This window comes from Sprattus sprattus, assembly GCF_963457725.1.
Source record: "Sprattus sprattus genome assembly, chromosome: 6".
NCBI classification, from domain to species: Eukaryota; Metazoa; Chordata; class Actinopteri; order Clupeiformes; family Clupeidae; genus Sprattus; species Sprattus sprattus.
The window spans coordinates 29,522,047-29,534,612 of NC_137925.1; the positions used below are offsets into that span (position 1 = coordinate 29,522,047).

Consider the following 12,566-nt stretch of genomic DNA (forward strand, 5'->3'; position numbering starts at 1 on the left):
CACTTCAAGAGCGTGCCCACGCCTAGCTTCCTCACCCGTGTGCCAGCAACAGTAACAGACCTGTGTAAGGACCCCAGGTGCCTAAATATATACGCCTACCTCCCGTCAGGTAGGTGGCCAACTAGGTGCCCACTCCACCCCCCAATTAATGACGTGCTTGTACTGGGGAGAGCGAACAGAAGGGAGAGAGCGAGAGACAGAGAGAGAACCTAGGGGAACCTAGGGGAACCTAGTCTTAACCTGGTGCACAGGCTACAATCGTATAGCAGATTTCACATGATATACATAGACACACACACACACACGCACTTACAAACTTGATTGCGAGACTTGAACCGGCAACCTTCCTATTACTAAACCACTCCTCTACCTACTGTGCTACCACTGTCTGATTACTATTTTGTCACTTTAACACGTTTATCACAGTGTGAGACGTAGTCATTTTTTCCGAGGGTTGGAGGAAAAGCATATTGTAGCGATCTTAGGCTGAATCCCATTTCTCCCCCTACCCCTTCGTCTTTCCCCTTCCCCTCCGTTTTGCGCGTTCATGTGGAGGGGTAGGGTTGTCCCAATTCACGTTAAGACAGAGGGGTAGGGGAAGGGGAAGCGCTTTCTCCGAGGGCACACTTCAAACGGAGGGGTAGACTGATTTCCCTCAATGCATTGCGAACCCGTGATCATTAAAGAAGAAACATCGCGGGAGTCCATTTAAAAATGTCGGAAACAGCAGGGAAAGCATCACACAAATGAAAGTATTTTCTTTGTAATTCATGATTTTAAAACTTGTTTGATGAAATGTTGCATTGTGTAAATAACAGCTGCAGGCGCCATGTTTGTTTATGTCTGGTGAGTGACAGCTGTCGCTCTCCGGTTACGTAACAGCCGACGCTTCGTACTGATGACGTACGTAATTGTTGAAGGGCTATCCCAATTCGAAGGGCTAGCGTTTCAACCCCTTCGGCTACCCCTCCGTTTGAAAAAGCGAAGGCAAAGGGGTAGGGGTAAGGGTAGGGGTAGAGATTAGAAATGGGATTGGGCCTTAGTCACTAGTACGCATTGAGGGTTTTCCGTAATGATTCCTTTTTTAATTAGGGTGGCAGAATAACTAGCCAAACTAATAATGATGAAATAAAATAAATATTAATGCTTCTCTACTGATCTGTGCTATTACAGTTTTTATCCATTGCTTTGGGCAATTTCACGAAACAGAAATTACATTCTCAAAACAACACCTCCAAACCACTGGGCACAGGTTCACAACAGATTGGCATTTCTCATTCCTTTAATCAAATTATAATTGTTTTAGAAACTCCTTGCAAATGACAAGTACAATTGCCTTCAGTTTGCACACATTTCAAATGATTTAGCACATCTGTGCAAATGGTTAGGTACAATTGCCTTCAGTTAGCCCAATTACCAATTGAATACATCTTGCTGGTCTAAACTGACTGTTGCTTCTCAGTCAAGTGGTTGTTTTCTGCAAAACATGTTGGCATAATTTCCATGAGTACATCACCTGCAGAATAGTTCACTCTACTGTCAAAATCTTTCAGGCACATAATACCATGAAAAACATCATGGTATATCCGGTAATATGGATCTCTTGGATCATCAGCTTACAGTAATTTTCAAGTGCAACTAGAACTTTACTAATCAAGGGGGAGATTCACACATCCGATCACCAATCACACAGTAAGTTTAGTTAGCTGACAGGTCCTATCCAGGAGTATAAATGCTTCCATCAAATATCTAGAGCTTGACCAAGTTCAGTACAATTTATGAACATGGAAGCACCTGGCCAGGGAAACAACCAAGGGCAACTGCCTGTTAGAGGAAGAGGAGGAAGAAAAAGAGGAGCAACGGTGGATGTCCCATCGCGGGGGCAACATCACCATGTGTGATGCCATTTTAGAAAATAGTGTAGTCTCCCACATTCCCAGTCTTGGCCCATACCCAGAAGCTCCAGGTTGTGTTGTTAGTGTAGGCTATACATCATTTCAGTTTTGATGTGCTTATTGTATGACAGTATATTGTGCTGTACGCATTTTCTGTTACTGTAACCACGATGTATGGCAATAACTGTAACAATTTCCATGGCAGTATGAGTGCAGTATGAGTGCTACCTTGTAGGCTACGCTTCAATTATTCTTTTTTCTGTTTGACACACAAAGTATTCTGGAAAGCAAACATCTACTGCAGTAAACATTCAGTGTCAAAGGACTGAGCCAAGATTGAAATGTGCACTTGAGGGATATTTCTATGGTCCATTGCCATACTGGCAAAACCTCTAAACGTTTTGACCTGCAGTGCTTAAACAATGCCAAAGGGACTTTTCATTTTGGGGGCACTGACTATTAGTATGAGAAAAGCAATTAGTTTTAATTGATGAGTTGTCTGTTTTATATGACCTTTTGCAAGTGTGCCATAGTGTTTTGATAAACCATCTAGGTTATTTTGGCAAATATATTTAAAGCTTGGAGAATGTCCTTTTCTTTTCGGGAAGGAACTTTTCATTTTGGGGGCACTGACTATTTTTATGAGAAAATTATTTGGTTTTGTAGCTTGACTACCGTAAATCCTCCAATTGTGGCCGGGGCTTTTATTTACTTAGGCTGCACAGCGCTCCGGCCTTTATTTGGGGCAGGCTTGTATTAGGGGCAGGCCTTTATTTCTTACTTATCTTCTGTTATAGAATTGTATTATTTAAATAATGGGCATAATTGCAGTAGGCTAATCTAATTCATTGCATATGCGTTCAACACTTCCTGCACATCGCGTAGCGCTTTAGGTGCGGTGTGTCAACGTAAAAAATAAACATCGGAGTTATGGTCTCCACTGTCAGTCACGGAGAAAAAGATTCCCAAAGCCTTGATTTTAATCATTTTTCTAGACACTCTATTATGCTTATCGCGGACTGAAAAAATGTATTCAACGACCTGGTTTGATATCCAGCCTAACTTTCTTTCTACCTCCACCTGCTAGTCTTAGCCTATCGCATTCGTCTCGGGTCAATGTCAAACTTCTTCGCTGCTTTTTCTCCCGAATGTTCTTCAGCAATCAATCAGCATACACCATCTCTTTGAATTTAATATCAAAGTTACGTAAGTCTACAACTGTTTTATGATCTCTTCTGGAAAAAGTAACCTAGCCAACTCAAACGTTACAGATAAACAACAGTAGGCTATACGATACGTGCATTTAGGCTAAACATTCGCCTAGTAGTCCTACGTGGGGAAATTTCTTTTTTTATTGCAAACAGCCCATGAAATAAGCCAACAATATTACATATTATAATATTAAACATGAGGAGAACATCTATTTGTGAAATGCATTCAATTAAATTGTGATGCCTACATTGAGCCGAAGGACTGATGCTGGTAGGCTACAGTAATAGGCTACTTTATTTTACCCCCGGCTTGTATTCGGGGCCCGGCCTTTATTTGTCCGTATGGACCACGACCCCGGCTACTATCTGAAGCCCGGCTTCTAATTGAATCCCGGCCACAATTGGAGGATTTACGGTAAACTGTTTTGGGTGAGATATGACCTTTTGAAGGTGATCTATGTAGTTGTGCTGAACCATATAGGCTATTTTGCCAAATGCACTAAGAGCTTTGAGAATGTAATTTCGGTTTTGTGAAATTGCCCAAAGCAATGGATACAAACTGTAATGTAATTTCTGCATGATTCCAATACAATATACATACATAGGAAGGTCTGTGTATAATATCAAGTCTCTAGCTTTAACATTGAGCTTTCCACAGGTCGTCATATATGCTGCAACAGAACGTAGAGTACATTTTTTGCGCAAATTCAAGCACCCCGAAAACTATGATATATCCAAGCCACACCCTTGGAAGTTCATATTCTTCAAGTAATGATATTTAAGCCAAGGAAGTTTGAATGAGCTAGTTTAAATAATTTTCTAGTTAGAGTAGGCTAGTGGTTCCCAAACTTTTACAGTCCCGTACCCCTTCAGACATTCAATCTCAAGCTACGTACCCCCCTGTTTTTTTTTCATGTTTGTAACTGCCAAAAAAAAAGTTCTTTACACATTTTGGTGAATTCCGTTTTATTCCATTTCTGCTCATTTTGTTCACCCTGAGTCAGATTGATGGCTTAAAATTAGTGAATAATATGTGCTGCAAGTGACCCAAACCTTCTAAGATTGTTGTTTGCCAGCCATCAACAGAACAGAAGACTAAAAAAACATTATTTGCAGGCGATTGGGAAGATGAGCGAATAAATGTGACAGGCTGTAGCGGAACTGTATAGGGGGGCGTGACCGTAGCGGAATTCAGTGTAGAAGTGACATTTTCTCAGTGTTTTAGTTTTTTAAATTAATGTTTGTTCATCATTGCGATCATTGTTGTGTTTATTTGAAAGAAATACAGCCTTGCTGGGAAAAAACCCAGATTTTGATGCACAGAATGATTGAATGAATGAAAGTTGCAATTCAATTTCAATTGCGAATTCATTTCGTTGAACAGAGACAACACAATGAACATGAACATGAAGACATCAACACATACAGGTCATGAATAGGCTGAAGAAAATTCCCTTTTTAAAAGAGAGCACTGAGTGCGATGACCTTAACTCCAGAGGTAGGCTATTCCAGAGGGTTGGGGCACAGTAACTGAAGGCACCGTGTGCAGCATTGGTGTTTATTCTTGGGGTCGTGAGAAGACATTTATTGGAGGACCTTAGGCAACGCAATGGATCATAAAAAGAAATAAAATTGGAAATATAGGGTGGGGCAAGGCCGTTTAGTGATTTATAGACAAGAAGGAGTATTTTAAACTCAATTCTTTGTTGTACAGGGAGCCAGTGAAGTGATTTAAGAACAGGGGTGATATGATTGAATTTTGAAGTCTTAGTGACTATTCTAGCAGCTGCATTTTGGATAAGGTGAAGTTTGTTTAACATCTGTTTTGATATACCAGCATAGAGTACGTTTCAGTAATCTCACCGACTTGAGATAAATGCATGCATGCAAGTCTGTTTCAGGCTCATGCGAACGTCCCGCAGTGGACCACAGGTAAAGGTAACGGGGACGTTTTTGAAGGACGTCCTGGGGACGTATGCTGAGAGACCAAATAAGAACGTTCCCTAAAAGTCTGTTTTAAGGCTCATGCGAACGGCACGCAGAGGACCACAGGTAAAGGTAACGGGGACGTTTTTGAAGGACGTCCTGGGGACGTGTGCTGAGTGACCAAATTATAACATTCCCTAAAAGTCCGATTTAAGAACGTCACAGAAGGACCAAACGTAGACTTGCTACGAACGTCAAAAACGTTCTGGTAACGTCCTCTAGCGAACGTTGTGGCGGGGACCAATTGGGGACGATTGGGGACGTTACGAATGTCCTGTTAACGTCCCCTGTTTGCGGGGACAGTGCCTAATTATCTAAACATAAATCTCATCCAGGCTAAGGTGCGGGTGGAGGAGTAGCCCCTTAGGGTAAGGGTAGGAATAAGATACCAATTCAGGTTAGGTTATGGGATGGGGTTGGGGGTGGGATATCTCCCTTGGAAAACAGACCCGGATTAGGGTAAGGGAGGAAACTGGGATTCGAACCCTCGTCTACTTAGGCATTTAAGGTTAGGGTCAGTGAATGACAAGTAATATGACAGCTTCAACATCAAAGCACTATATGACAAAGAGAGTGCAGAGGAGGTAGAAGGCCAGGTTGACCGCCATGGTGTATGGGAAGTATTTTGTGATAGGTGCCGGATCTTGATGCATTATTCCTAACTATAGGATCCACTTAACAGGAACATCTTTAGTGTAAGGCCCCGTCCCATTCATCTTCCCTTCACCCTACCACTTCATCGAAGTGAACTTCACTGCGGAGGGCCCATTCACAACGGAGTGAGAAGTGTTAAGGGATTTAAATCTTTACCTGAGAAATGGGACACCACTCGATCACTCATATCCAGCTCCACTGTAGGCTACGTTTCACCAAAAACGCAATGCAAACAGTGTTCCTATGTTTGCAAATTTCAACACACGTCAGGTTCTCAGGTTTTGGCAAACATATATACCCACATGTCATAAAATAGCGTTTTTTAGATCCTAACGTTAACGTTACTGGGCTACTCTCAGCAGCATAGACAGACGTTCATTTGTGAAAATAGCGATCTTTTTCTAACAATCATATTCTACTCAACTGTAAGGAATATTATTCTGCATAATTATCGGCTAAATATCCCGATGTGTTTCACATTTTTTAATAGTTATTTGCGAAGATATCCATAGATTTGTAAACTTCTTTTTCTGCACTGGCAGCCATCTTTCTTAATTTTTTTGGAGTCCGTTGGTAACCAAGGTGATCGCAAGGCATCATGGGAAATGTAATCTTTCCCTTCAAACGAAGTCCGGTTCTGATCACACTCCGTTTGAAGGGGTCATTTGAAGGGTTGAACAACACTTCCCCTTCGGTCCAAAAGAATTGGGACACCCTACCCCTTCACGCGAACGCGCAAACGAAGTGGAAGGGTGAAGTGCTAGGGTGAAGTGCTAGTAATGGGACAGGGCCTAAGTACTTAAAGATGGAAAGGGTGTCTGCATTTCAGATGGTGACAGAAACACCTTTAGTCTTAAAGATCGAAAGGGTGTCTGCTTCTCAGATGGTGACAGAAACACCTTTAGTCTTAAAGATCGAAAGGGTGTCTGCTTCTCAGATGGTGACAGAAACACCTTTAGTCTTAAAGATGGAAAGGGTGTCTGCTTCTCAGATGGTGACAGGAAGATTCTTCTACAGTAGGGGGGCTAGATAGCAAAACGCTCTACTTGCTATTGTGCTTTCTGATACTCTTGGAATAAGACCTGCACTCTAGAAATGGAGGGGCTTGGGAGGTAGGGGCCACTCTGGGAATGGAGGGATCTTGGGAGGTAGGGGACACTCTGGGAATGGAGGGGTCTTGGGAGGTAGGGGACACTCTGGGAATGGAGGGGTCTTGGGAGGCATGGGACACTCTGGGAATGGAGGGGTCTTGGGAGGTAGGGGACACTCTGGGAATGGAGGGGTCTTGGGAGGTAGGGGCCACTCTGGGAATGGAGGGGTCTTGGGAGGTAGGGGCCACTCTGGGAATGGAGGGGTCTTGGGAGGCATGGGACACTCTGGGAATGGAGGGGTCTTGGGAGGTAGGGGACACTCTGGGAATGGAGGGGTCTTGAGAGGTAGGAGACACTTCATTCCTTGGGGTAATATGGAGCTACACATAACAGTTTGGGTTGAACACAGTGTTTGGGTTGAACACAGGGTTTGGGTTGAACACAGTGTTTGGGTTGAACATAGGGTTTGGGTTGAACACAGGGTTTGGGTTGAAATAGTAATCCAGTATTTTTAGTGTATAGCTTGGTAAGAAACCTGAGAGCGACTGTCGACCTACAGCCAAGGGAATATGAGACAGATAAAAACGAATGCATACATACAACACAACTTCAGGATATGTGCCATCAGCTGAAACAAAATATGGGGTCCCCAAAATATGTGGTCTTGTGGCTCAAGTCCCCTCATGGTAGGGCTCAGTTGACCCAGAATGTGAGTCATTTACTGGTGGCTTGTGTGAAACCTTGTTGCAGTTTAGCAAGTTTACGTTGTACATTATAATAAATGTTTTAATGTTTTAATCAGATGCATTTAATCAGTAGTACATGTAAAAGGGATGAAAAATGGTGTATTGTTTATTAAGTGATCATTGCTTTGCTATTCTCTTTAGCCTTTGTTTAGGGTTGGGTGGGTGCAGGTATTCAAAATAACTAATCACTAAACTGTCCAAATCCCCGTTCCATAATAAGGAATGACTGATGCATGCATCAACCCCACATCTACACCAGTTTGACCAATTAAAAGGAGGCGTGATATTTTCAATAAAGTAGAAATAGTGCAGTCTCCTTCATGTCTCCTTACTCCACACCTCACCTCCTCTCCCTGGAGGTCTGCAGGTTACAAACATATTGCAAATAATCTAGTGCCCAAGGGCATATTTACCATACATCATAATGTGTGCATTGGAGTTTTCCTTATGGTAGGTTTAAGGCTCCATGTTATCTTATTATAAGAAATTGGTGATTTTTAAAATGGTATGACTGTCTTATTTCTTTTCTTCTATTAAGTGCAATTTATACATTCCTCAGACCTTGAGCCCATCATGCAATCCCCAGACTGGAGTGGCCCCCACATTTGTAAAGGTAATGGACAATGATGACTGTTGGAATCATGCCCTTTGAAAAATACATGGTGGCAAGAGGTGTCACTTTGCCTTTCATAAATGGCTCCTTCTTCATAGCTTGAATGAATCTTCTTTTAGGGTCTTCATGATATGAGTACAGTGAAGGGCCATCTGGCGGTTCTGGAATGTCGTCTTCGTGGAACACCCCCACTACAAGTCCTTTGGTACAGAGAGGATGAGCAGATCGTGGACTCTGCTGACTTTCGCGTCCTAAGGAAGAGTAGGTGACAGAAAATGACTATGTGACAATCATTTGTGTAATATATAGTTGTATATATAATATATAGGTTTTTTTTCTTTACTTTGACATAAACAAATAAAGGTCCTCAGAGGTACCTTCTACCTCTTCTTATTAGTTTTATGATAAACATATTTTTTCTGATTTGATGTTTTATTTCTCTTTTTCATCTTTGTTAGAAGCGAGTTCAACTTCTGTACCAGGTAAGTGACCAAATGAAAACACTGATAACGTCTCGGTTACTTACGTAACCTCGGTTCCTTAAGCACAGAACAAAGATATAACACGATATAACTGTCATAGGGACTTGACCTAGTGTCATGGACTTGTTCGAAGAACTTATTAATTCACACCGATAGGCAGGGAGACGTACGTCGCGCTCTGGCTCTGGCCCCACCGGAGCCCATAAATACCGCAGCGCACGTCTCCCTATTCCTTGGATCAAAATCTGAGTGTCGAAACACCCACCCAAAAGAAGAAAAACACTGTATCACGCAACTATTGTTATATCTTTGTTCCGTGCTTAAGGAACCGAGGTTAGGTAAGTAACCGAGACCATTAGCGCCTGTAAATACAGTGATTGCCATATCACCCCAACTTTATTACAGTGCATGAAATGCCCTGTATTGTTATTCCTAGGCTTCTTCTTCTTATTATTATTACAGTGCATGAAATGCCCTGTATTGTTATTCCTAGGCTTCTTCTTCTTCTTCTTCTTCTTCTTCTTCTTCTCATTCTTGTTACCTTTTTCTGCAATTAATTCAGCCCGAACCGCTTAACGTAGAAACTTCATTCAAACTTTGTCGCGTAGGTCTTGTAAACGACACTTATGCTATGTATTTTTCACTTTTCTAAACTTTATACTTTTTAAGATATTAAAGAAAAACGAATATAAATTTCTCCCATTGACTTACATTGGGCCATTATGACATCATAATAGGGTCTTTAAACTGGCTTGCACCTGTGCTTTACTGACACCTGTGCCAAATCAAAGGAACCTCTTCTCTCTCTGTCCCTCTCAATTTAACTGTAACTAGGAACATTAAGACACCATCCATTCTCTATTTTTTTTTCTCTCCATCTTTCTCTCTCAGTCAACTTTCTCTCACACTCAATCTCTCTTCTTCACTCCATTTTTATCTCCTTTTTTCAATATTTTCACTCTCTCTTTATCTCTTCATCCAGAGCCACTCTTGTTCACTCTTCTTTCCTTCTTCCACTCTTCTTTCCTTTCTTATTTTCTTCTTCCATTTTTCTTTCCTTCTTCCACTTTTCTTTCCTTTCTTCACTCTTCTTTCCTTCTTACACTCTTCTTTCCTTTATTCTTTCCTTCTTTCACTCTTCTTTCTTTTCTTATTTCCTTCTTCCACTCTTCTTTCCTTCTTTCACTCTTCTTTCTTTTCTTCTTTCCTTCTTCCACTCTTCTTTCCTTTCTTCACTCTTCTTTCTTTTCTTCTTTCCTTCTTTCACTCTTCTTTCCTTTCTTCTTTCCTTCTTCCACTCTTCTCTCCTTTCTTCACTCTTCTTTCCTTTCTTCTTTCCTTCTTTCACTCTTCTTTCTTTTCTTCTTCCTTTCTTAACCTTTGCATTTCATGCACTGGTATTTCCTTCAGGAAATGCATTTTCTAGTTACAGTGCATGAAATGCCCTGTATTGTTATTCCTAGGCTTCTTCTTCTTATTCTTGTTACCTTTTTCTGCGATTAATTCAGCCCGAACGGCTTAACGCAGAAACTTCATTCAAACTTTGTCGCGTAGGTCTTGTAAAGGATGCTTATGCTATGTATTTTTCACTTTTCTAAACTTTATACTTTTTAAGATATTAAATAAAAACTAATCTAAATTTTCCCATTGACTTACATTGGGCCATTATGACATCATAATAGGGTCTTTAAACTGGCTTGCACCTGTGCTTCACTGACAGCTGCACCAAATCAAAGGAACCTCTTCTCTGTCCCTCTCAATTTAACTGTAACTAGGAACATTAAGACACCTTCCATTCTCTACTTTTTTTTCTCTCCATCTCTCCATCTTTCTCTCTATCCCTCTCAGTCTACTTTCTCTCACACTCAATCTCTCTTCTTCACTCCATTTTTATCTCCTTTTTTCAATATTTTCACTCTCTTTTCCTCTTCCACTCTTCTTTCCTTCTTCCACTTTTCTTTCCTTTCTTCTTTCCTTCTTCCACTCTTCTTTCCTTCTTTCACTTTTCTTTCCTTTCTTCACTCTCCTTTCTTCTTTCCTTCTTTCACTCTTCTTTCCTTTCTTCTTTCGTTCTTCAACTATTATTTCCTTCTTTCACTCTTCTTTCCTTTCTTCACTCTTGTTTCTTTTCTTCTTCCACTCTTCTTTCCTTTCTTCACTCTTCTTTCCTTCTTTCACTCTTCTTTCCTTCATCCTCTCTTCTATCCTTTCTTCACTCTTCTTTCCTTTCTTCTTTCCTTCTCCCACTCTTCTTTCCTTTCTTCTTTCCTTCTTTCACTCTTCTTTCTTTTCTTCTTCCTTTCCTAACTTTTGCATTTCATGCACTGGTATTTCCTTCAGGAAATGCACTTTCTAGTTATTCTTCTCACCTTTTTCTGCGATTAATTCAGCTCGAACCGCTTAACTTAGAAACTTCGTTCAAACTTTGTCGCGTAGGTCTTGTAAAGGACACTTATGCTATGTATTTTTTACTTTTCTAAACTTTATACTTTTTAAGATATTAAATAAAAACGAATCAAAATGTTCCCATTGACTTACATTGGGCCATTATGACATCATAATAGGGTCTTTAAACTGGCTTGCACCTGTGCTTCACTGACACCTGCGCCAAATCCAAGGAACCTCTTCTCTGTCCCTCTCAATTTAACTGTAACTAGGAACATTAAGACACCTTCCATTCTCTACTTTTTTTCTCTCCATCTCTCCATCTTTCTCTCTATCCCTCTCAGTCTACTTTCTCTCACACTCAATCTCTCTTCTTCACTTCATTTTTATCTCCTTTTTTCAATATTTTCACTCTCTTTTTCTCTTTATCCAGAGCCTCTCTTGTTCACTCTTCTTTCCCTCTTCCACTCTTCTTTCCTTTCTTCACTCTCCTTTCTTCTTTCCTTCTTTCACTCTTCTTTCCTTCTTTCACGCTTCTTTCTTTTCTTCTTTTCTTCTTCAACTATTCTTTCCTTCTTTCACTCTTCTTTCCTTCTTCCTCTCTTCTCTCCTTTCTTCTTTCCTTCTTCCACTCTTCTTTCCTTTCTTCTTTCCTTCTTTCACTCTTCTTTCTTTTCTTCTTCCTTTCTTAACTTTTGCATTTCATGCACTGGTATTTCCTTCAGGAAATGCATTTTCTAGTTATGCTTTGCCCTCACGGAGGTTCATACAGCAGCTGGTGGTGAACGTTCATAGGGCCTTACCCGTGCTTGTGAACGCTAACTAGGTTCTCAATGTGCACATATGCCAAGGGGATCACCGATCTCCCTGATCATAGGATTACCCATTAATTAGTTCATTGCGTTAGCCAAGCAGAGGCTAAAGAACATATATCTTACTAAACCTTCTCACGTTTAGTATCTTGTTTATTGCACTCCTTCAAGTAGGGCCGATGAACACATAACACTCTCCTCAGGTTCTGGAGATTCGGAGATCGTCAGCCTACAGAGTTATTTTTAATACACCACTAAACTGTCAACGTTTAGGGCTTTGTTCACTGCGATCTACCACATAGAAGCTGACAAACACATACAATTCGTAACTCTCTGCAGGCTCTGGAGATTCGGAGATCATCAGCCTACAGAGTTATTTTTAATACACCACTAAACTGTCAACGTTTAGGGCTTTGTTCACTGTATTCTACCACGTAGAAGCTGACAAACACATACAACTCGTAACTCTCTTCAGGCTCTGGAGATTCGGAGATCGTAAGCCTAGAGTTATTTTGAATACACCACTAAACTGTCACCGTTTAGGTCTTTGTTCACTGCATTCTACCACGTAGAAGCTGAGAAACACATAAAGCTCGTAACTCTCCTCCGGCTCTGGGGATTCGGAGATCGCCATCCTGTAGAGTACTTTCTAATACCACACTAAACTGTCAACGTTTAGGGCTCTGTTCAC

At 41.0% G+C, this 12,566-nt stretch overlaps 1 protein-coding gene across 1 annotated transcript in view; it reads left to right on the top strand.

The window, feature by feature from the left end:
* Window positions 1-12,566, top strand: part of myot (myotilin) — a 68,730-nt gene that overhangs the window by 18,414 nt on the left and 37,750 nt on the right. Inside the window, exons 4-6 of the mRNA XM_080841023.1 lie at window positions 8,143-8,196; window positions 8,316-8,457; window positions 8,655-8,678. Coding sequence (XP_080697149.1) covers window positions 8,143-8,196; window positions 8,316-8,457; window positions 8,655-8,678 — 220 coding nt within the window. The remainder of the gene's footprint in view (window positions 1-8,142; window positions 8,197-8,315; window positions 8,458-8,654; window positions 8,679-12,566) is intronic.